The following is a 20,299-nucleotide window of genomic DNA, read 5'->3' as shown; positions in this document are numbered from 1 at the left end:
GAGAATAGCAGATCTACAAGCTAGATCTAGATCACAATGTGTCGCATTGTGATATTGTAGATTGGCTATTTTTAAAATAGCCGAAATGGATTCACTGCATTAGGCTCTCTCTACAAAATATGGCGGTGTCGTCGACGACACATCGCTCCAATGAACTGCAGCGGCCAACGAGGTATGTACCTTTATAGATTTACAATTTAGGCATTTAGCACACCCTCTTAATCCAGAGCGACTAACAGCAAGCAGGAACACCACAAGGTATGCATTGAAATAATCAAGGATCATAAGTAAACTAAGAACCTAGAATATCTGTACAATCATATTTTCTATATGGCTATCTATGACAACAGATTGGACATGAACTCAGAACTCTACACTATAGTCTGTGGCTGAAGGTGCTGTGGGTGCAGAGGGAGCAATGGCACAGCACTACATGGTACACTTAATCATGTTGCTCTCAATTCAAACTGTCATCATTGGCCGACAGCGGCACACATACTTTAAAGCCACCAACCACAAACCATTTGATTTACTCGACTGTAAAGTCTGCAGTGTATATTTAGGGCTACAGTAAGTGAAAGGTTGAAGCACTATATTCTGATAGTAGGCTAATATAGAGCAGTGGTGCTCGTTGCTCAACCAGTGGTCCTTAACCCACTTTGACCTGAGATCAGATTCTAAAAATGTCTTCTACATCCTGACAGTTTTCTGAAAAAGCTATGTTTCTATGTCAGTCGTTCTTCGAGCAGACCTACAAGCTCATAGCGCGCCACCGAGTGGTGCGCTATGAGCTTGTAGATCTGCTATTTTTCAATAGCTAAAGCATAACGTAATGCTAACACCAAAAGGGGTTGGTGATCCCCAGCTAACTGATGGAAAGTTGGCAAAAATAGTTTGCCTGTTCTCTCTCCTACGGTACCACATCAATACAGCATGGAATTTGTATTAGTTATCGTAAACAAAATCGTATCCAACGAAAACACAATAGACACAAATCTTGGGGACTGAGAGGCTAAATCTCGTCTCTTCAGCTCATTTCGACCTGAGGACGATTCTACAAAATTGTCTTCCAAATCCTGACAGTTTTCTGAAAAACCTGTCAGTTGATTCTCAAAGTTTTGGGGTGTGGGGGACTTACGCTGAGAGCCCGGGCTCTCCGGGGGGCCCCGCCGCCCGACAGGTGGGTGCGGGTGTGATTGGAGCGTGCAGGAAGAGCAGGCAGAAAGACCAGAAAGGAGGAAGCGAAGAAGAACAGCGCCAGGTATGCAGCGACCATCGCTCGCAAGGTGTACCGACCGCACTCCTCAGCACTGGGCCAGACGCTAGGGGAGTACCAGCGGCACGAGGAAGAGGAGGAGGAGGAGGAGCGAGACGAAGAGGAGGAGGAGGTGGAGAGAGAGGAGGGGCAGCGAGGGGGGCAGGGGTACGTGGCCGAACGCTTAAGGAGCTGGATGTGATTGGGATTTGTGGAGGAACGTCGCACTGGGCGAGCTACGAGCGAGAGGGGGGAGGGGTGGATGGGGAGATGGATGGATGGATGGATGGGTGGGTGGGTGGGTGGATGGATGGATGGATGGGTGGGTGGGTGGATGGATGGATGGGTGGGTGGGTGGGTAGATGGATGGGTGGGTGGGTGGATGGGTGGGTGGATGGATGGGTGGGTGGATGGGTGGGTGGGTGGGTGGATCGAGTGTGGAGTGTGGATTGAGGAGATTTATGGAAGACCAAAAAAGGAGGGGAAAAAATGGATGAATGAATGACACATGCAAATAGATGACAGACAAAACAGCTATGGACAGAGCATGTCAAGGAGAATAGATGAGGGGGATCCAGTAGTGTCTGTGTGTGTGTGTGTGTGTGTGTGTGTGTGTGTGTGTGTGTGTGTGTGTGTGTGTGTGAGAGAGAGTTTTTCCTGTATCGAGGACACTGTATTTATTTATTTAATTCTTTTTAAGAAAATAAATTAGCTACTTTCTGTAATAAATGAGGCTTACATTTTTAATTCATGATGGATGTTCTGTTATGTTTGCATCCCGGGAGGACACCAAATCATTTTGGTCTTGAGCTGAAAACTTTGGGAAGCACTGTGTTACAGTATACGTAGAACTTTTTCCCTTTTTTCATTCCCATGATAGAAGCCACCTCCGCCACACACATGGCCACAGACCATCCATTATTCAATGTGTTTGCAAATGAGTCACAGACTGGGAGTCACGGTGTGTTTAGCGTCGGAAACGCCATTTCCCTGCGGCCACAGTACGTGCACTTCCTCCATTTGGGTTTCCGCCACAGACCTGCCACTTCTGTGCCAAGGGTCGGAATGTCACGAGAAGCTGCCATTAAACCAGTAAGACCTGAGGCCGATTCTACGTTCTACAAACATCTTCTAAATGCTAACAGTTTTCAGGAAAAACCTATAACGTTGCTCTCGGGCAGAAACCTCTTAATGCCTTATTTAAACATTTTTGTCTTAACTTTTTTCGTACATTAATGCCGTACTTGCTCATACTACAGCATTACACAAATGCATAAAAAGTAGCAGGTCTGCAAGCTTGAAATGTGGCGCCAGGGGTCATCAATATGATGATGATTTTGGGTGTGACAGTACAGTACAGTGACAGTACAGTACAGTAGAGGGACCCCCTGGGGACCCCCCAACGGTAACTGTCATTTCTCAACCGTTTCGGACCCAATATTTGGAGTTGCATCATAGAAAGATAACCCAAACCTCTAACAGAGAATCATTTCATTTTCACTCCCAATAGAGAACAAATGGAACGAAATTGTCAAATCGAACCCAAATAAAAGTTAAATTAACACTGCACAACACGGCATTATACACGCATAATAGATATTTGAAGCAAAGAACTTTAGTAAAACAAAAGTGAAATATAAAAATAAGTCATTCAGAAAGCTGTCAAGTTGTGACAGGTCATAACAGCGCTGTGCTGTGGTCGGTGGCCATCTTGTAAATGTGGCATTTTATATAGCGCCTTTATATACGTATATAGCGCTTTACTGAACATAGATTGTGCATTACATTCACCCATTCACACACACATTCATATACCGATGGCGGTGACAATCATGCAAGGCACCAACCAGCACATCAGGAACAATTAGGTGTTCAGTGTCTTGCTCAAGGACACTTCAACACCAACTCTGGGGGAGCCCGGGTTCAAACTGGCAACCTTGCGGTTACCATCCAGCCACTCTACCCCTGAGCCATCTTGCCCACGTGACTCGAATTGCGCACAAGTTGGAAAACCCTGCCAACCTAATGCACTCTTCACACAGAAACCCCACCAACCTGACACCAGCTGGCTGTCGGTCTCTCTCCGTTGTTTTAGCTAATTTCATGGTGTACATTTAAGTACATGTAATTCTTGAGGTCTTTGTACAATTACTTTTGCTTCTACTCCACTACATCTCGGATCCAAATATTGTACTTTTACTCCACTCATTTTTGGACAGCTTTAGTTACTAGTTATTTTGTAGATTTGGATCATTACAAAACATACAATACCCACTTCTGCCCTATATACATTTCGGCCATTTGAAAATAGACAATTCCAAATGCATATTGGGGTGGGGGTCCCCAGTTAAATTATGATCATTTTGGGGGTTCATGGCCTGAAAAGGATGAAACAACTGCCCTAGATGATGAGTAGGAAGTTGTTAATGAGTGAATAATTTAATTCTGCAACTATTTGTTAACATGCCCAGTGTGTAGCGGACACGAACATAAGAGTGAAGCAACAGTTTTTGTTTGTTTAACGGTAGTGGCACAACGATGGCAGCATGATACATGATAATGGTATTTATTAGTATACAAAAACAAATGCAATATATAAAAAATATGAAAGGGGGAACAGCCAACAAAAGCAAACAACGGAGCTGATAAAAGCAGAATGGATGGACAAAAACAGACGACATTATACTAAGCTACACATTATTGTGAACAGTTGTGGTAAAATGGATTTGGGATTTAGCTACGCTGGGCATCGCGCCAACATCATGCAGACTCTCATTTGCTTGCAACTGAGTGTGTACAAAATGGAACCAGTTGTCTTCGGAAAAAAGGGAGGTGATAACTACAAATTGGAGTCATTCAAAACTTCTGATGGGCGCTTGCAGTCTCATACATTTCTCTCAGAACTCGTGCTCCCCCAGATGTCCATGTTTCCTCATGTCAGAAGGACCATGAATCTGGCCTTCAACCCATTAAACCTGGTCATGAATTAGTGTCATTTTAGATTTGAGCTACAATATAATAGCAACATACATATGTTTGTCAGAAAGCTCTCAGGATTTAGAAAAGCAGTTCTCAAAATTGTTACAAGCACAGTTTTGAGCCTTTGCTGCAAGCTTATAGCCTTATACTGTACATCTGCTATTCATGAACATTTTTGCTAAATCTTGAAAGTCTGTCCGTGGCCATATGCCGGTACATCTCAATTCGGGGGTCCTTAGCACGAAAAAGGTTTGAGAAACTGTTTTGAAGGCATTGTAAAAATCACCCTCAGGTCTTGTAAAAGGACACTCTGAAAGCTCTTCATTTTGAGATAACGGTGTTTAACGAAGGAGGATTTTGCAAGAAATTGAAAATTAAATAAAGTTATCCTCACCTTTCACGTCTTCGTCCTCGATGGTGGTGTTGGCGCTCTCGCTGGACTCCTGGGAGAAGGACAGACGGACGGTTGGTTTTTTTTGTTTGTTCATAGATGACAGAGCGGTTCCACAGGGTTCAGAGACTGGGAAAAAGCTCCGCTCTTGTCTGGTCGGTACATTGGGCTGGTGCACGGAGCACTAACCGGCTACCTTTTGGAAAACCCAGGATTTATTTTGGCACTGTGACCTGCTTTTCACTGTTAATCCCCAGTGGTGGAAGTACTCAGATTAGGATTTTGATGGTGGTGGGGTTTTCTGGCGTTGTTTTTTTTTACTTAAAGGGGCATTCCACTCATTTTCAACATTTTACTATGTCATTAATATACCTTAGAGCTGTTGTGGAAATAATAAAACAAAATCCCCCCATTCTGTGTTTCCTAGAACTAGGTCTGAAAAAAAAATCATTAACATGGTGAATCACATCTTGATGATGTCATCAAGATGTGTTTCACCATGTTAATAATTTTTTTCATGCTTACAGTATGTATTTAAAATACACATCTGCAAAGTAACACTGCAATTAAAAAAATATGGTGGACAAGAAATATGTACAATATTATGCCTCTGAAAAGTAGTAATGTTTAAAGACGAGCATGTAAGTATTGAAAAATGAAAGCAAAGGTACTTCAAAATTGTACTGAATGAATGAATGAGTCTTGCCACCTCAGGGCTCATCTCTCATGGGATTATAGTTCACCTTTTCAAATAAATATAAGAAAAAATAGTAAATATACTTTTCAAACACTGCAGTAGAACCATGAAGTATATTATATTCATATGAAAGGAAATCCACAAGTAAAGTAAAAGTACCTCAAAGTTGTACTTTGGTACAGTACTTAGTAATGTACTTAGTTACTTTCCAACATAGTTGATGAGTTTAGGAATATTTCGCGCTAATTAGTCTAAATGCGCCCTATTTTGCCCAGATGTAGCCCAGGGCATGCTCTAATGATTTAGCTATGGGCGCTCGATTCATATGGCGATCATTAACAGTCTATATAAAGGCAAAAATGTCTAAATTTCATTATGGTTTAAGTAGCATGTGACATGTCAAACTAAGGGTTTTTCATGATTCTGAATCCATTCCAAGCATTAGTCTTGCACGAAAAACACTCCTTGGGCATCACAAATGTGACCAAAGCATAATGAAAATGTTGCCTTTTGGCTGTTAATGGTGGCCATATGGATTTGGCCTCAGTGGCGACCCCGAAGATCTCCGGCTCAGGCGCCCTAGCTAAATCATTGGAGCATGCCCTGGGCTACATCTGAGCAAAATTTGGATTTAGACGAATTAGCATGAAATATCCCTTATCTCTTCCTAAAAGCTTCTCCACTACCATGGATTAATCCCTCTCAGTGGAGAAAATGGACAGAAACCATGGAGTCAGCGTATCACACAATAAATGATGCTACAGTAAATGAATGCTAAATGAATGCTAAATTAGTTTTATTGTGATAAACAGGAAATTAAACCATAATATGTTTAGTTCCATTGTGACACAAATTGACCATTCAAATAATACAATATAGCACAGTGCATGCTCTGAAAGCTTAAAGCGTGCAAACAAAATATCACTGCACAAGACAAAGGAGACTCGAAGTCAAACAAACAGATTAGTGTCTACCTAGATGGCATATCTCTGTCGTATTCATACTCCCACAGTGGCTGAACTACAGTATGCAACATGGCTCATGTGCGAAAATGACAATCATGACAGATCATCGTGCCATATGAGATACAAGAGAACATTCCCTGGGAGATGCAGGTGTACAGTACTTAGGGGAGCAACATTTAATCAAACGAATCAATTCAGTAGAGCATTACAAAAAATAATTCAATTAATCTACACTGTTTAAGTGCCAGGGACGTAATCCCGTAATCCCGACGTCTTTGCAATGGGTGCCAAAGACGACAAGATGTAATTAAAAAAAAAAAAAAAAAAACATTTTACAATTATTTTTTTTTACATTTTTTTTAAAAACGTCCTCTCTTTTTTTATAATGGGAGAATTGGCACTCAGAGCCTAAACTGGTGACCACCAGGTGGCGCTGAAAAAATCTTAAAAAGTATTGTTTCTATAAAATAGTAAAAAAATATATGTACCTGAAGTATAAAATAGTTATTTAAAAATATATATATATTGTTTTAATTTTTTTATGTAAATGTTCAAACAATCTGAAAAATAATCAATGTCGTCAAGAAGACAAACGTTAGTTGCAGCTCTACTCTAGATGTGTGTGTGTGCTGAAACAAAAAATGTTCCACGTATGAAAACAGGACAGCGTATACTGTAGCATAATAACGTCAGACTACAAGTTCAAAATGGAGTTCACAAATGACGTCTCACAGCAGCATGCAACATTCTTGTATCGCAAAGAATTCACACTGCAAACACTTTCAAGCCACCTTGATCATCCACACGCAACAAAACACACGCACACCCACACCCATACAAAAAGTGAAACACTAATTTGCAGTACAGCAGCGCAACACAGCATGAGCAACACACATACAGTACACAGGACTTGGGACTGCATCCAATCTGCTAGAGTACCTTGTTTCCATCAGTGGGGTTGTGGATTACAGTGGTTTGAGGCTCCTGATTCGGGGAGGAAGAGGAGCAAGCCGAAGCGAGGAGGAAGAGTGTAGTGCGACAGAGGGAGAATCGGTTAAGACAGGAAAATATGACTGGCAGAGAGAGGAGGAGGAGAGCACCGACAGAAGTGAATTGGAAAGAGGTGAAAATTTAGACCGGTGGTTCTCAAACAATGGTGTCAGGACCCATTTTTGTGAAAATAATAATTATTGAAAATAGAGAAGGCAACAGATCTACATGCTCACAACACGTCGCAACATGTTGCTGAGCTTGTGGATCAGCTATTTTCATTTTCAAATAATAGGGCTTAAGGGTTAGTTCAACCAAATAATAAATACTTTTCTATCACATAATTAATTAAAGGCTTCATGGGGTGTGCAATTGATAGCAAATACGTTTATTTTTATTTTTTTTACTTACTTTTGGCAAAAAAATATTCATAATGTAATTTTGGGGAGACATCAAATTTCACTTTTGGGCCTCAAACTAAAACGTTTAGAAACTACGGCTTTAAAACAGCGGTTCTCAAGGACTCCCATAACTCTGAGTGGGACGGAATGTCAGAGTTTACAGGTCTGTAAGGGTCCCCTGAAGGAACCCTGAGGGTCTCTGGACTCTACTCCGAGAACCACCGATTTAGATAAAAGTTGTGGAAAACCGTCTCTCAAATCAAATCGTCTCTACAGGAGAGGCTCACTAAAATGATCAACTAAATATGTTACAGCAACTGACTGAAGTATTTTCTCCAATATTTAACAAAATGAAACGTTCCGTAATCTATGGCTCATTTATACCCTGTATGACCACGTCGTTCACCCCGGAAATAAACACATTTCGAACCGGTTTTCGTCGAACAACACGGTCATACAAACAAAAGTATACATTCTTTCACGACATGCAAACGGCGGAAGCCAGGCCGTTCGCCGACACCAACATCAAACCGGTATCAGGCACACGACTGAGCGGCTCTTTGGCGACTGCTTCAGACGAGGGCCTTTCCATCAAAAACACACAATGGTCTCGGTAACATCCTCACATTTCACAACACAAAAACACCCACAACAACAACAGTGAGAAAATAAATATAAAAAAGATGTCCATTGGTGCTGTGTTACCTAGGTGAGTGTGTACACTGCATTGTGTACACTGCTCCTGAAATTCTGTTGAATGTTGTGCCTTGATCTCTCTGCGCTACACATTTTCACTAGAAACAGACTGACTGTCATAAACGATACAGTCAGTCCCGACAGTATCGCCGAGACAGTTTTACTTTTGGACCAAAATTCTTATATAAGACGATTTTAAGATGACCCCATGTTATTCTCCATAGAGAAAAAATGTCCATGAACCAGAGGATGCACAAGTGACGTCAGGACTTCGGCGCTCTATAGAATGACACTACACCAGCGATTCTCAACTCTTTACATTTGGAGCAAACATATAGATTTTTATTTGACATAATCTCTTCTGGGGATTCCTGGCATTCCTGTCCTCGAGAGAGCTCCACTTCTATTTGACATAGCATCCCAATCAGATGAAACCCATTAACCCTACAGTATAGGCACAGATCTACCAGCCCACAACACGTCACATCTGTGAGCTTCTAGATGTGCTATCTTCAACCAAACCTTTAATATTTTGGACACAAAGTTTGCAACGTCAATGTAGGGGTCTTTGACATGAAACGTTGCACTAGACTGCCTGTTTATGATGACTGATCTGGCTATGGCGTGGGGAGTGCACACAGTGGTGCCCACCTGCCTCTCTCTCTCTCTCTCTCTGCATGCGTTTGGTCTCTGCCTTCATTCACATCACACAGGTCTATTTTTGGAAACGCGGGGCTCGCGGCTGTGCGGGTTGCCGGGGGCAACGTGAGCGTCAACGTTCCAATGAAAACGCCGACACAGGTTAAACGCGGGGAAGCCACGTTGTGACAGCATGCAGAGAGATCAGATGCTTCACGTAATTGATCTCGCTATGAAAGGTAATTTAAAAAAGTTTACTTGGCTCACTCAATCAGACAGAGCACCTGCTTCTCTAGCCAACACATATTACCGTATGCCTTTTCTAAATTCCCCGCATTGGTTGCCTGTCAGTTTTAGGATTGGTTAAGATCCTTTTATTGGTTTTTAAATTCATGAAATGGAAATGCAGCTGCCTATGTGTCTGCGTTTGTTTGTTTTTTCATCTATTCTTATTTTGTTCATGTAATATGCGATGAAATCCCAAACTTGTAATTGACTTGGAACATGCTCCATGCTGCATGTATACAGCCAGTCTTTGAATAGCCAGCATTTCTATAACAGCTGTTGCCCCGCCTTTAATTGGTAAATTCATTGTGTATTTTTGTTATCTTTTGGGGTCTTGCGCTGAAATGTTGTGGGAAACACCTGCAGTAATGCAACGTTAAAGCTGCTGTGCAGATCCAGTAATAGCTGATTAGTATACATGCAGTCGCAGATGTGCATCAGATTGTGAAAAGCTTTAAGGGGAATCCGTCCTTTAGACAAGAGAATGTGGATATACAGTAGTTATACAGCACAGCCAACAGATGAAACTGAAAACGGACGGACAGGCAGACAGGCAGGCAGATATGCATGCACACACACCCACAGGCAGGCAGGCATGCAGCGTGTACCAGAGTAGGAATTGGATCTTTGGGGCTGGTGCTGACATTAGCCTTGTTGTTGATCTGGAGGGGACAGAGCAGTCAGACAGATAGACGGACAGGACAGATAGACAGACAGACAGACAGACAGACAGACGGACGGACAGACAGACGGACGGACATAAGTGACCAAGTGCTCAAGTCTCGATTTGCCAGCGCGTTGTGAGCTTGTGGATTCAGCTCTTTTCGGTCTGCAGTGACCGTTGTATGACAGAGCATGCATCTTAAGTCTCATGTGAAGTTAGTTGTCCACCACCGAGGGGAAAACAAAAGAGGAAAGAATTGCTGTGGAGAAAGGTTAATGCACGACCATGGACTGTTATTTTTATTTATTTTTTATAAAAATGGACATGACGTTGCCTACATGCGACCTGTTTTGAAGTCTGTAATTCAACAAATTAAAAAAACCCATCGGTGGGTTTTACCCGGTCCGAATAATTTAATGCAATTGGGTGGAAGGGGAGCAAGGGGTGGGTCTTCACTCGGTAAAACCAAGTAGAAGCCTACCGTTCTTTGTAATGAATATGAAAATTACGGGAGCATAATTTACCAAAGCCACTGAAAACAAAGTAGCAGGACGGGACCTTCTATGCCATTAAGAGAACTGCAGGTTTTCATTACTTCCTCGTTGGCTTCATTTCCGGTGGTGGATGCTTGCCGTGCCGTCTGTGTATGACGAAGTTAATCCACACTTGTGCCGTTTTCCCCACTCTGATCCAGTACTGGTCGGATGAACACTTTCTGCCATGCGCAAACCACTTTAACCATTATTTCATACTTTGGCTATTCAAAAATAGCAGATGTAGAAGAAGCTCATAGCGCAGATGTAGAGTTGCTGGCCGGCTCCATATATGCAGATCTAGGTGATGATCCAGTCTTCTCCATGTATGGCTATCCAGGGTTTGATGAGGTCAGTGTCGTGATGTTCATATATGGAGAGACAGACATATATGGTGCCGTGATGTGTCACAAGGTGTGATGTCACAGGGCATGACCATATATGGAGGCGTGACACTGACGAGAAATGCAGGTTTTCATAGTAAACTGCGACCTACAGTCGCAAATATTATAATTTTATTTTTTCAACTAACTTCTCTGTCAGAGTTGTGAAGCACAACGTCAAGCAATTAAGATGAGATCAGATAAACCTGTGTTGATCCCCGTGGGCGGGGGTATTCAGGTGCCAAAGCAACAAGAGCAGTAAATTAACAGGCTAGCATTCAAATTGACAGGCTTCGAGCAAAGCCTCGCTTTAGAGAGATGCATTGTGTCATGCTCAAAAAAATAGCAGGTTTACAAGTCAATGAGCGTGAGGGCTAAATGTGAATCCAATCCCCGCTAATCAGTAATCAATTAGAAAGGTTTAATTGGCTCAATGCACACACGCCATTTTGGAAAGAACTTGGGTTCTACTACTTCCTTCACAGGTGCTACGATGATACTAATGAAGGCTCTGTTCCATTCTGGTCAAACAGTGTCAGGGTGCTGTTGTTGTTGTGCATGTTGGCTCACTGGAAACACTCTGCGACACCAGTGGGTCTCAAAGTGTCCTTGAGTGGGTTCCAAATATGGCCCGTATGGGTCTGTAACAGGGAGTGTGCAAATGGAACCAAAACGTTTTGGACACATGGGGTTTCTACATGACAGAGACGATATGCAACGACTCCACCCAATCTATGAATCCCCTCGGGCAACTCGAAAAAGGTGAACTGGTATTGGACAGATTGGACAGTAATATTGCAACTAACTACGATACTACAGTACTCTACCATTTTAAAGTACACACATGTGCCGATTTTCTACAAAGTCATTCACTCTGGTCTATTCTCAAACCACTGGTTCTCAACGTCTGGCAGTAACTCTGAGAGTGGACAAATGGAACCAAATGGACAGGTCAGTAACTCTGAGAGTGTACAAATGGAACCAAATGGACAGGTCAGTAACTCTGAGAGTGTACAAATGGAACCAAATGGACAGGTCAGTAACTCTGAGAGTGTTGGGGGTGTTGCGGTCTGAAAAGGTTGAGAACCACGGTATTACGCTAACCAACCACATGCCAGTTTTTGACTATTCCAACAGTCCTTCCTTTTTCATATCAAGATCTATTATTTATTCAGCATTTGAGCCATGGACCACCATTTAGATTTTGCCTCAGACCCAAAACAAAATAATATTTTGTTATTGTTGGATAGGATTTTGTCCACAATTCCACGCTGTATTGATGTGGTCCCATAGGAGAGGCAACAGGCGAACATTGATCAAAATAACAATTCTTCTACATTCGTTTAATCAATGTGTTTAACAATAATTTAACTCTTGAGAGCGTAAAATGAAACCAAATGAACCCCCAAATGGACTCTCACAAGTTAAAGATTTTGGTTACCAACTCTCCATTTAGCTGGGGACCACCTGGAACCCCCTCAAGGACCACTGGTGGTCCCTGGCCCACTGGTTGAGAACCACTGCTTTACAGGGGTGTTACAATGAGGAATTTCTACTTTTCTGGGGGTAGTTTTGTCTGCAATCTATATGACTGATAGAGGCCTACCCGTATCATGTGTGTACTGTACATACTGTACAACCCCTCTTCCTTTTCTGCATCCATCCGCAGCAACACCAACCAGACAGAGAACATGACAAAGTAATATCCTCTTTTGAACTTAAAGACAAGGCCGTACGAGTTTGCACACAAACACCTACGACTATTTTCCTTGCCGTCTATTTTCCAGACTGTGTTTTCTGAAAGCGCGTCTCTGGAAGTCGTTTCGTCATTTTCTAAAGTGCTAGCATTTAAAAAGAAGGGGAAAAAAAGCACAAGCTGGTGCAACTGCATATCGCTGTTGTTGTGCAGAAAGCTCTTATGTCCAGGTTTTAACGCCCTACTTAATCATACTACAGCGTCACACAAACAAATAAAGTTTACATTAAAGTAGCAAGTCCATCTGCTGACTGCTACGTGTTCTACTTTTAAATATATGAATCTTGAAAAGTAACAGTCGACATAATAGTTGGACATAATATGAGGTTTCCACTCGACAAAGACAATATAAAGGACAATTACTAGGGCTTAGGGCCAGCCATGTTCCGTAGCTGAATGGTTAGAGTGGCCGTCTGGGAATCCTCGGTTCGACCCCGTCAAAGTGTCCCTGAGCAAAGCACTTAAGCCCAAACTGCTCCCCCGCGGGGCGCTGCATTAAAAGCGACCCACTGCTCCTTTTATAATGTCATCATGCCAAACGTAATGGAACATCTGCACCGCAGACACACGGGGCTTGTCTCGGGGTGAAAGGACAAGCCTTTGATTGTGCGATCCCGGCAAGTTGAATCATACACCTCAATGCAAGCCAGATAACGGTCTTACATGAAAAAACAAACAAAATGCATGAAAACCCACAGGTCAGATGGTCTCACCTTGACAGTACCGTCCGCTTTCTTGTTCATCAGACTCTTGGCTACTGCAAGGAGGGGGGAAAAAAACACAATCAGTGACGTAGCATAAATCACACGCCCGTTGCACGCACACACACACACACACACACACACACGCACACGCACACGCACACGCACACAGTTCTAAGTATAGAAGTGTAGGCCAGGGCCAATTAAACCTGAAATTGAGAAAGTGTCGAGACAGAATGCAAATGGAGTTTGAGGGCGAAAAAGTGAATCTTAAGTGAAATTATGTGTTAGTGCGGAACATGCAATTAAAATCCAACTGGTAGACGCATGCGGCCTAGGGGTCACTTGGAGCCCAATGTATACCCCGTACGGTGTTGACAAAAATAACAGATCTACAAGCTAACAATGTGCTCTGATAAGATGTGTCGTTAGCTTGTAGATCAGTTCTAAGAGACACCCTCATGTGCTGGACTAAATGTAGCTTTAATTAAACAGACTCCAGGGAATTGAAGTCTATTAGCTTACACACACACACACACACACACACACACACACACACACACACACACACACACACACACACACACACACACACACACACACACACACACACACACACACACACACACACAGAGAGATCAATGTGGTGAATGGTGATCGAGTAATCTTGTTTTTTTCCAACTGATTAACTAGCATGCATGTTGTTGCTGTTCAGGCAGAAACCTGAGAATAAATGATTGTTGAGGGCATACAGCAAGCCGGATAGGGCGACTGAGAGCGGGACATGTGGCACACTTGGCGGAAGTGGAGCTTCTTGTTTGGCTGGAGCGCACTAGGAGGTAATTAGTTGACTGTGCGTTACCAGCTAGTGTATGTTGTCGCAGAAGGCATGTTAGTTAGCAGGCTCAGAAGAACATGCTAAGCATGCTAACTTGCTAAGGAAGTTCTTACCTCGTAAAACAAGTTATCACAAGGGGAGAAGGGAGGGGAGAGAGAGAAAGAGAGGCCAATTTATGCTTTGAGCGACAATTTTTTAACATGATGCATGACTAGTAAATAAATAAAGACATGATTTAAAGAGGCTGTAAGTGATATTCATTCTCTTCTTCTCCCAAAATATTAAATTATGTTAGAATACCTGTTTTAGATAGCTCTAATATTCTGATAGAACTCATTGCTATATAGTGTTTCAGTGTTCAGTCACAGGGGGACCAGCTTCTTTAGTAAACAGTAAATACATGTTCAGGTTAGATGAACAATTGTAGAGAACTTGATAGGCTACAGGATAACCATGTGAAATTGGAAGGGGTGAAACAAAAACAAAAAAAAATGTTTTTACAATGGTGTGTAAAACAGAAAATCTAACATTTGCCATGGGCAAGGACAAGTCTTGCCACGGACACATTTTGTCTGTGTAGATGACCCCCTGAGCGGCACTCTACTCCATTCTTACAACACAGAACACAGACCACTAACAGGAACAAAACAAAGGACGACAAGTTCCAGAGAGACAATCAATCGTCGTATACGTAGCTAGCGGACCCACTTTAACGTTATTGGCCTTTAAAAAAAGGGACCTGTGGGGCCCTGAGACAGATCGATCTGCGACCGACCACCCAGTCTGCGTCTCTATTGACGGCACATCAGGGTTTTGAAAAAAGCTGGAGAGGGGCTAGCCTTGCTTGCCTCGAAAGGTCAGCGCATTCGCAAGACTCGCCGCGGTCAAATTAACATCCCAACAGACATGTACGTGAAAATGTAGCCTTGTATTTCAAATCCAGAATGTGAACGTTGATTTCCTGCATCTGTTTGCATCGGCCTTCGTCAATGTGTCCAGAAAAGAGCTGAAGACCGATCTCTGCGTTAACGGGTGACAGTATCGCTCATTGGAAGTCGCCGATCTGCAAGGTCGCAACGCGGCACGGCACTGTGAGCTTGTATTTCGGCTATTTTCGACACTCTACTTTGTCATGCGACAAAAATAACTCTAAAGGAATTGGATTGAACTGAACGGCGGATTTTTACCTACCCGAGAAGTTGCGTGTGGCGAGCATAGTGGTCAGGATAGCACCCTGGGGAGACAAAACACAGACACAGTGAGGTGATGCTGACTGGAAGGAGACACATATCGCTGACATGGCAAAGTACTCGACGCAGCTAGAAAGGTAATGATTACACCACTATGTTCAAGGGTTCGCTCACTGAAGCAAATCACCAACAGAAGTGACTAGATCAGTTGTTCTCATCCTTTTCAGGCCGCAATCCCCCCCAACATAATCATATTTGAACTGGAAACCCCCAAAAATAATCATATTCTTATTTGAACTGCGGACTCCCCCCACCCTGACAAACTGGAATTGCAAGAGTTTAGGCATTACTGTACATTTACCTTGACTCGGTTCCACAGATACACATTGTGAAAATTGCAGGTCTACATGCTTGTAAATCATCCATTTAAAAAAAATTGCCTCTTATTTGACAATGTGGCCAATGTTTGACCAGTTCTTATAGTATAGTTTTTTTTGTATTATTATTAACAAGGTCTTAAAAGTCACTTCACTGTTATCATAGATAGAGAATGGACCCTTGGGGGCGACCCCTTTCTAAGCAGCATTATGCTGCTTGGGAAAAGGATGTCGTCTCACCTTGAGTTTCCTTCTGGCGTTGAACTTCTTCAGGCACTCCACAGTCTCCTGCCTGTGCATCATGGAGGCCACAGTGGAGCGTTGCTGTGAGACAGAGTGAGAGAGAGACAGAGAGATGAGTTTCATCCACCAAGTGTGGTGTGAAGAGGCCATTGTGTGTGTGTGTGTGTGTGTGTGTGTGTGTGTGTGTGTGTGTGTGTGTGTGTGTGTGCGTGCGTGTACATACACAGATCCAGGGGTGTTTGAGTGCGTCTGTGGCAGTGACTCGCTTGGTGGGGTTGATGGTCAGCATCTTGTTGATAAGATCCTTGGCTTCGGGAGTCACGGTGTCCCACTCTGGAGATGGGAACTAATTACCAGAGAGAGAACCTTTTCATCTGTCTGTCTGTCTGACGTCAATGTCAGCTCTATATCATAGGGAATCTTGTATCTCTATAATTCATTTTTTTAAATATACAGATGCTTTATAACTACGTAAAGTATGGTAGGTTTGTTTTTTCCTCTGATCTTATAATGCACTATTTACCAGCACTTATAATACTTCATAAACCTTGTCATAAGTTGTTATGCAAAAATGATATAACATTTATGACAAGTGTTGTGAAGCCTTATAAGTGGTCTACCTATATTGGTTAAAGGTAGGGCGAGCTTCGCTTTGTGATAAATAGCTATATCACGGCTAGAATTATTATTCCGTAACAGGGGTTGCCCCCTTTCTCTCCAGCTCTTTAGCAAACATCAAATGAGAAGTCATAGAGTAGTGCTGGACTCACGTCGTACGCCCCAGCCTTAATCTGCTGATACAGTCTGTGTTGATCCTCATCCCAGAATGGAGGGTAGCCCACCAGCAAGATGTACAGAATCACCCCTACACAGTCACACACAGCCACACACACACACACACACACACACACACACACACACACACACACACACAGGGCATACAAGATCATGGCGTTTTACTTACTATAACTGTCATACAAATAGTTGCGATTGACAATTTAATCGTGTTTTTGGCATTGCATGTTAAAATGTATGCATAAAAATCACATTTGCCTCTGAAGCTTTGTAATTGCACGGGACAGATGGTGATAAATTACTTAAATGTACAAATAAATGATAAATGACACATTTAATAATTATATACTTTCAAAAGAAAAGGGAAAAAAGCGGAAATAGCAAGCTCACAACGTGTCACATTGTGAGTTGCAGATCTGCTACTTTTCCCCACCAAGGTACTGGGGCTCCTTGTGTGTGTGCTTCGCTTCCTTCAACTACCAATACATTATTGGTAGGTTATTGGTAGGTTTTTTGGGCTTGATTCTAAAGTGCTTGCATCCAGATTTATTGACATCAATGTAATTGTCCACAGACATCCATCTGAACATATTTTGTGCCTTTTTTTTGTAAATGTTTTAAAGATATTCAAAATATTTCGAATTATTCTCAATGTGTTTTTAAATAACGGATGTACAACCTCACAATGTGTTGCTGTGAGCTTGTAGATAAGCTATTTTAATTTGTGCTTGTTTTCATAGACCTGGCCACTTGTTTCTCTTGCTGAACTGGCAACACAGCAAGAAAACGCAAGAAAGACGTGAATATTTGGGGGGGGAAAAATACACTTCAACATTGAAACAATTATGGCGATTCATGCAATATAATTGTGATTATCTCAAATGATTGGCGATTATGTGATAATTGTGACTGGCAGACTGTGAAAATTGGAATGCTAAAGAGGAGGCGACGAACACTTCAAACTTGACATAATTGCCTCTAAAACAGGGGCCAGTGTGACGGCGGGGCTAATTAGACAGTAAGGAGTCCATTATCAAAGTGACATCGCTGCTCTGACCCTCACACAATGGTCGCCATGGCGACGCGCCACCTGTGCCCACACACAGTGTTACCGGGTGGTTGGTTTGTCAGTAGCTTTCCAGGAAATAGCCAACAGGCTTTTTGTTTCACTGTCGACTTAAACTATGACAACAACATTCCGTTGACTACCTTTTTTCACTGACGAAAACTAAATAAATGCTAAGCTATATGTTGAAGACAAGATATACTTACAATTTCTTCAACAAATACAAACTAGACTAAAATGTTATTATATTATATATGTTATTATTGTCGAGTAAAATCTTATCATACTATAATTCTAACAATGAATGAATGAATGAATGTCAGAAACACCGGCGTATCTCCTCATTGCCTGCACCAATCGCTCCAGGCATTGACCATAATAATATGGAGGTCATAACGGAGCCATTTTTTCAATAAGATTAATAATGAATTTATTAGTGAATAAAAACCTGTTTATTTGTCCGTGGTCTATCTCCGACCGAGCCACACTATTAGCACCCATCTCTCCATGCCAATACTAAAGTTATTTAGAAAGTTTGTAATGTTAAAACATCACTTGATATAACTTTTAACCAAACGTGGGTTAAACAGCGTGCAGCCGCGCACGTAAAGAGTGCACGTGCGCACGCACATTGAGTGGACGGATTGATTGATATACCAAAGCAACCCTTGCTTAGCACCTCGCTAAAAGCGTGTGCGCAGGCTACTCTAAGGTGGGCACCCACTGTCGTTATAGGAACCTTCTGCCCTTGCCTGTCTGGATATATTAGTCAGTGCCTAGCTCAGGTCCATAACTCTAAATGCAACACTTCTGAACTGAAGCAGTCTGAAGCAAGATAAAAACGGATAGTCTGTCTGTCTGTCCATCCATTCATAAAATGAATTGACTATCTATCTATCTGCATACCAAACTAATAGTCTATCAGTATAAAAACAAATGGATTATATAGATTATATAAAAAATATGATATCCAGATGAATATCAATATTGTGATCATTTCTGAAAAGATATTGTGATATAATATTTTGTCATATTGCCTGCCCCTACCTCATATCACTTTATTAAAGAAAAATCACACCTGTGTGAAGTGAGGGGCATATATAATATAATAATTTGCTGTTCATATATTCAGAACGGGTAAGGACTAGTTCTATTTAATTGACTAAAACCAGAGAAAACTGGATTAAGAGGGTCAGTTAAATGCCTAAATTGTAAATTGTAAAACGAAAATTACTAAAATATGAAATATGAAAAATTTAATTTTTGTTCAAAAGACAGACTAAAACTAAGTGTGCTGTCAAAATCAAACACTACTTTGTTTGAAAGAGAGACCCCACTGGCCACAAATACAACACACACTACAGTCCCTGACAGAGTCGTGTGTATGTGTGTGTGTTTGACAAGTCCAGGTGGCCTTGACCTTAAGTGTAATAAGTGTCGGCAACAGTGATGTAAAGTACCTTAAGTACATGAGTGAGCTATTTTTACATTACTGGTGTATGCACTACGCCACTCCACTCTACTCTACTCTACTCCACTACATACACCAAGTACCAAGTGTCAGGCACCAGCTCCGCAAAAAACGACCACTTCCGCTGACTCAATGCCGTTCGAGTTATGTCCTGAATCCATCCCAAGACGACGTCTTGAGAGTGAGAATGCTTTGTGAAGTCTGACTCCAACGCATCATGTACGAACTACCGCGTTCCGTCAAAAGGTGTTCATATGGCTGTGTTTTGTTCATGTTCAGCGCAGTCAGCGCTGCACGCACATTCCCTCGGTTCTAAATTTAGGACTACACCCAACCAAGTCATAACGAACACCGGAAACCGGCACTCATGCCGGCTTCCTGAGCCCTTCAGCCGGAAGTTTTAATTTGAAAAAAAAAGAAATTTCACCCCTGTGAACCGGAAGTTACAGTACTTTAGCTTTCGTCAGAAATGTTAATATAGTAACCGCGAGATAGTGTGGACTTTCTATTGAGCTCCCAACATCAACGTTCTGTTTAATCACCTCAACCTGAGCCTCAATTCAGAGAAAAACGCTGCTAAAGATCGCGACCACTACAGCAGTCTATGCAGCGGCTATCTTACCACAGGGAAATACAGAGCCAAGCGTTGCCTAGCGACAGGGAACGCAGCTTTACGGTAGATACTAGCGAGACTATTTTGAATTAAGAATGGCCTAATAACTCGTCCAAGCTCGTCCTAGGCAGTCAATGAGTTCGTAGAAAATGGACTCATGAGTGTAGAAAATGGACTCAATTACATGTGTACACTTGTTAAATTAAAACTACTAGTCCTTACCCGTTCTGATATATTTCAACTTGTATAATATATTTGTGTGTGTGTGTGTGTGTGTGTGTGTTTTTATGAATAAAAACAGCATTATAACATGAAAGTATTTTTACAAATGCATGGTAGGGAAACGTTTTCATGGCAAGAGCAAGGACCGC

At 42.1% G+C, this 20,299-nt stretch overlaps 2 protein-coding genes across 6 annotated transcripts in view; one reads left to right on the top strand and one right to left on the bottom strand.

Moving 5' to 3' along the window:
• camk2d1 (calcium/calmodulin-dependent protein kinase (CaM kinase) II delta 1) overlaps positions 1-20,299 on the bottom strand; it is a 100,193-nt gene that overhangs the window by 4,993 nt on the left and 74,901 nt on the right. For 2 of the 5 annotated variants that reach the window (XM_083789637.1, XM_083789638.1), the window contains exons 9-15: positions 16,754-16,848; positions 16,207-16,329; positions 15,981-16,064; positions 15,365-15,407; positions 13,348-13,391; positions 9,907-9,960; positions 4,629-4,677 (exon numbers count right to left, since the gene is read on the bottom strand). In XM_083789637.1, the coding sequence (XP_083645763.1) occupies positions 4,629-4,677; positions 9,907-9,960; positions 13,348-13,391; positions 15,365-15,407; positions 15,981-16,064; positions 16,207-16,329; positions 16,754-16,848 (492 nt within the window). The remainder of the gene's footprint in view (positions 1-4,628; positions 4,678-9,906; positions 9,961-13,347; positions 13,392-15,364; positions 15,408-15,980; positions 16,065-16,206; positions 16,330-16,753; positions 16,849-20,299) is intronic. The other 3 variants (XM_083789639.1, XM_083789640.1, XM_083789641.1) reach the window with 3 other exon arrangements.
• The window catches only part of arsj (arylsulfatase family, member J), a 168,847-nt gene that overhangs the window by 135,695 nt on the left and 12,853 nt on the right, over positions 1-20,299 (top strand). The window lies entirely within an intron of this gene.

Source organism: Protomyctophum parallelum (assembly GCF_964188405.1).
Source record: "Protomyctophum parallelum genome assembly, chromosome: 18".
NCBI lineage: Eukaryota > Metazoa > Chordata > Actinopteri > Myctophiformes > Myctophidae > Protomyctophum > Protomyctophum parallelum.
This window is presented reverse-complemented; position numbering and strand designations above follow the sequence as displayed.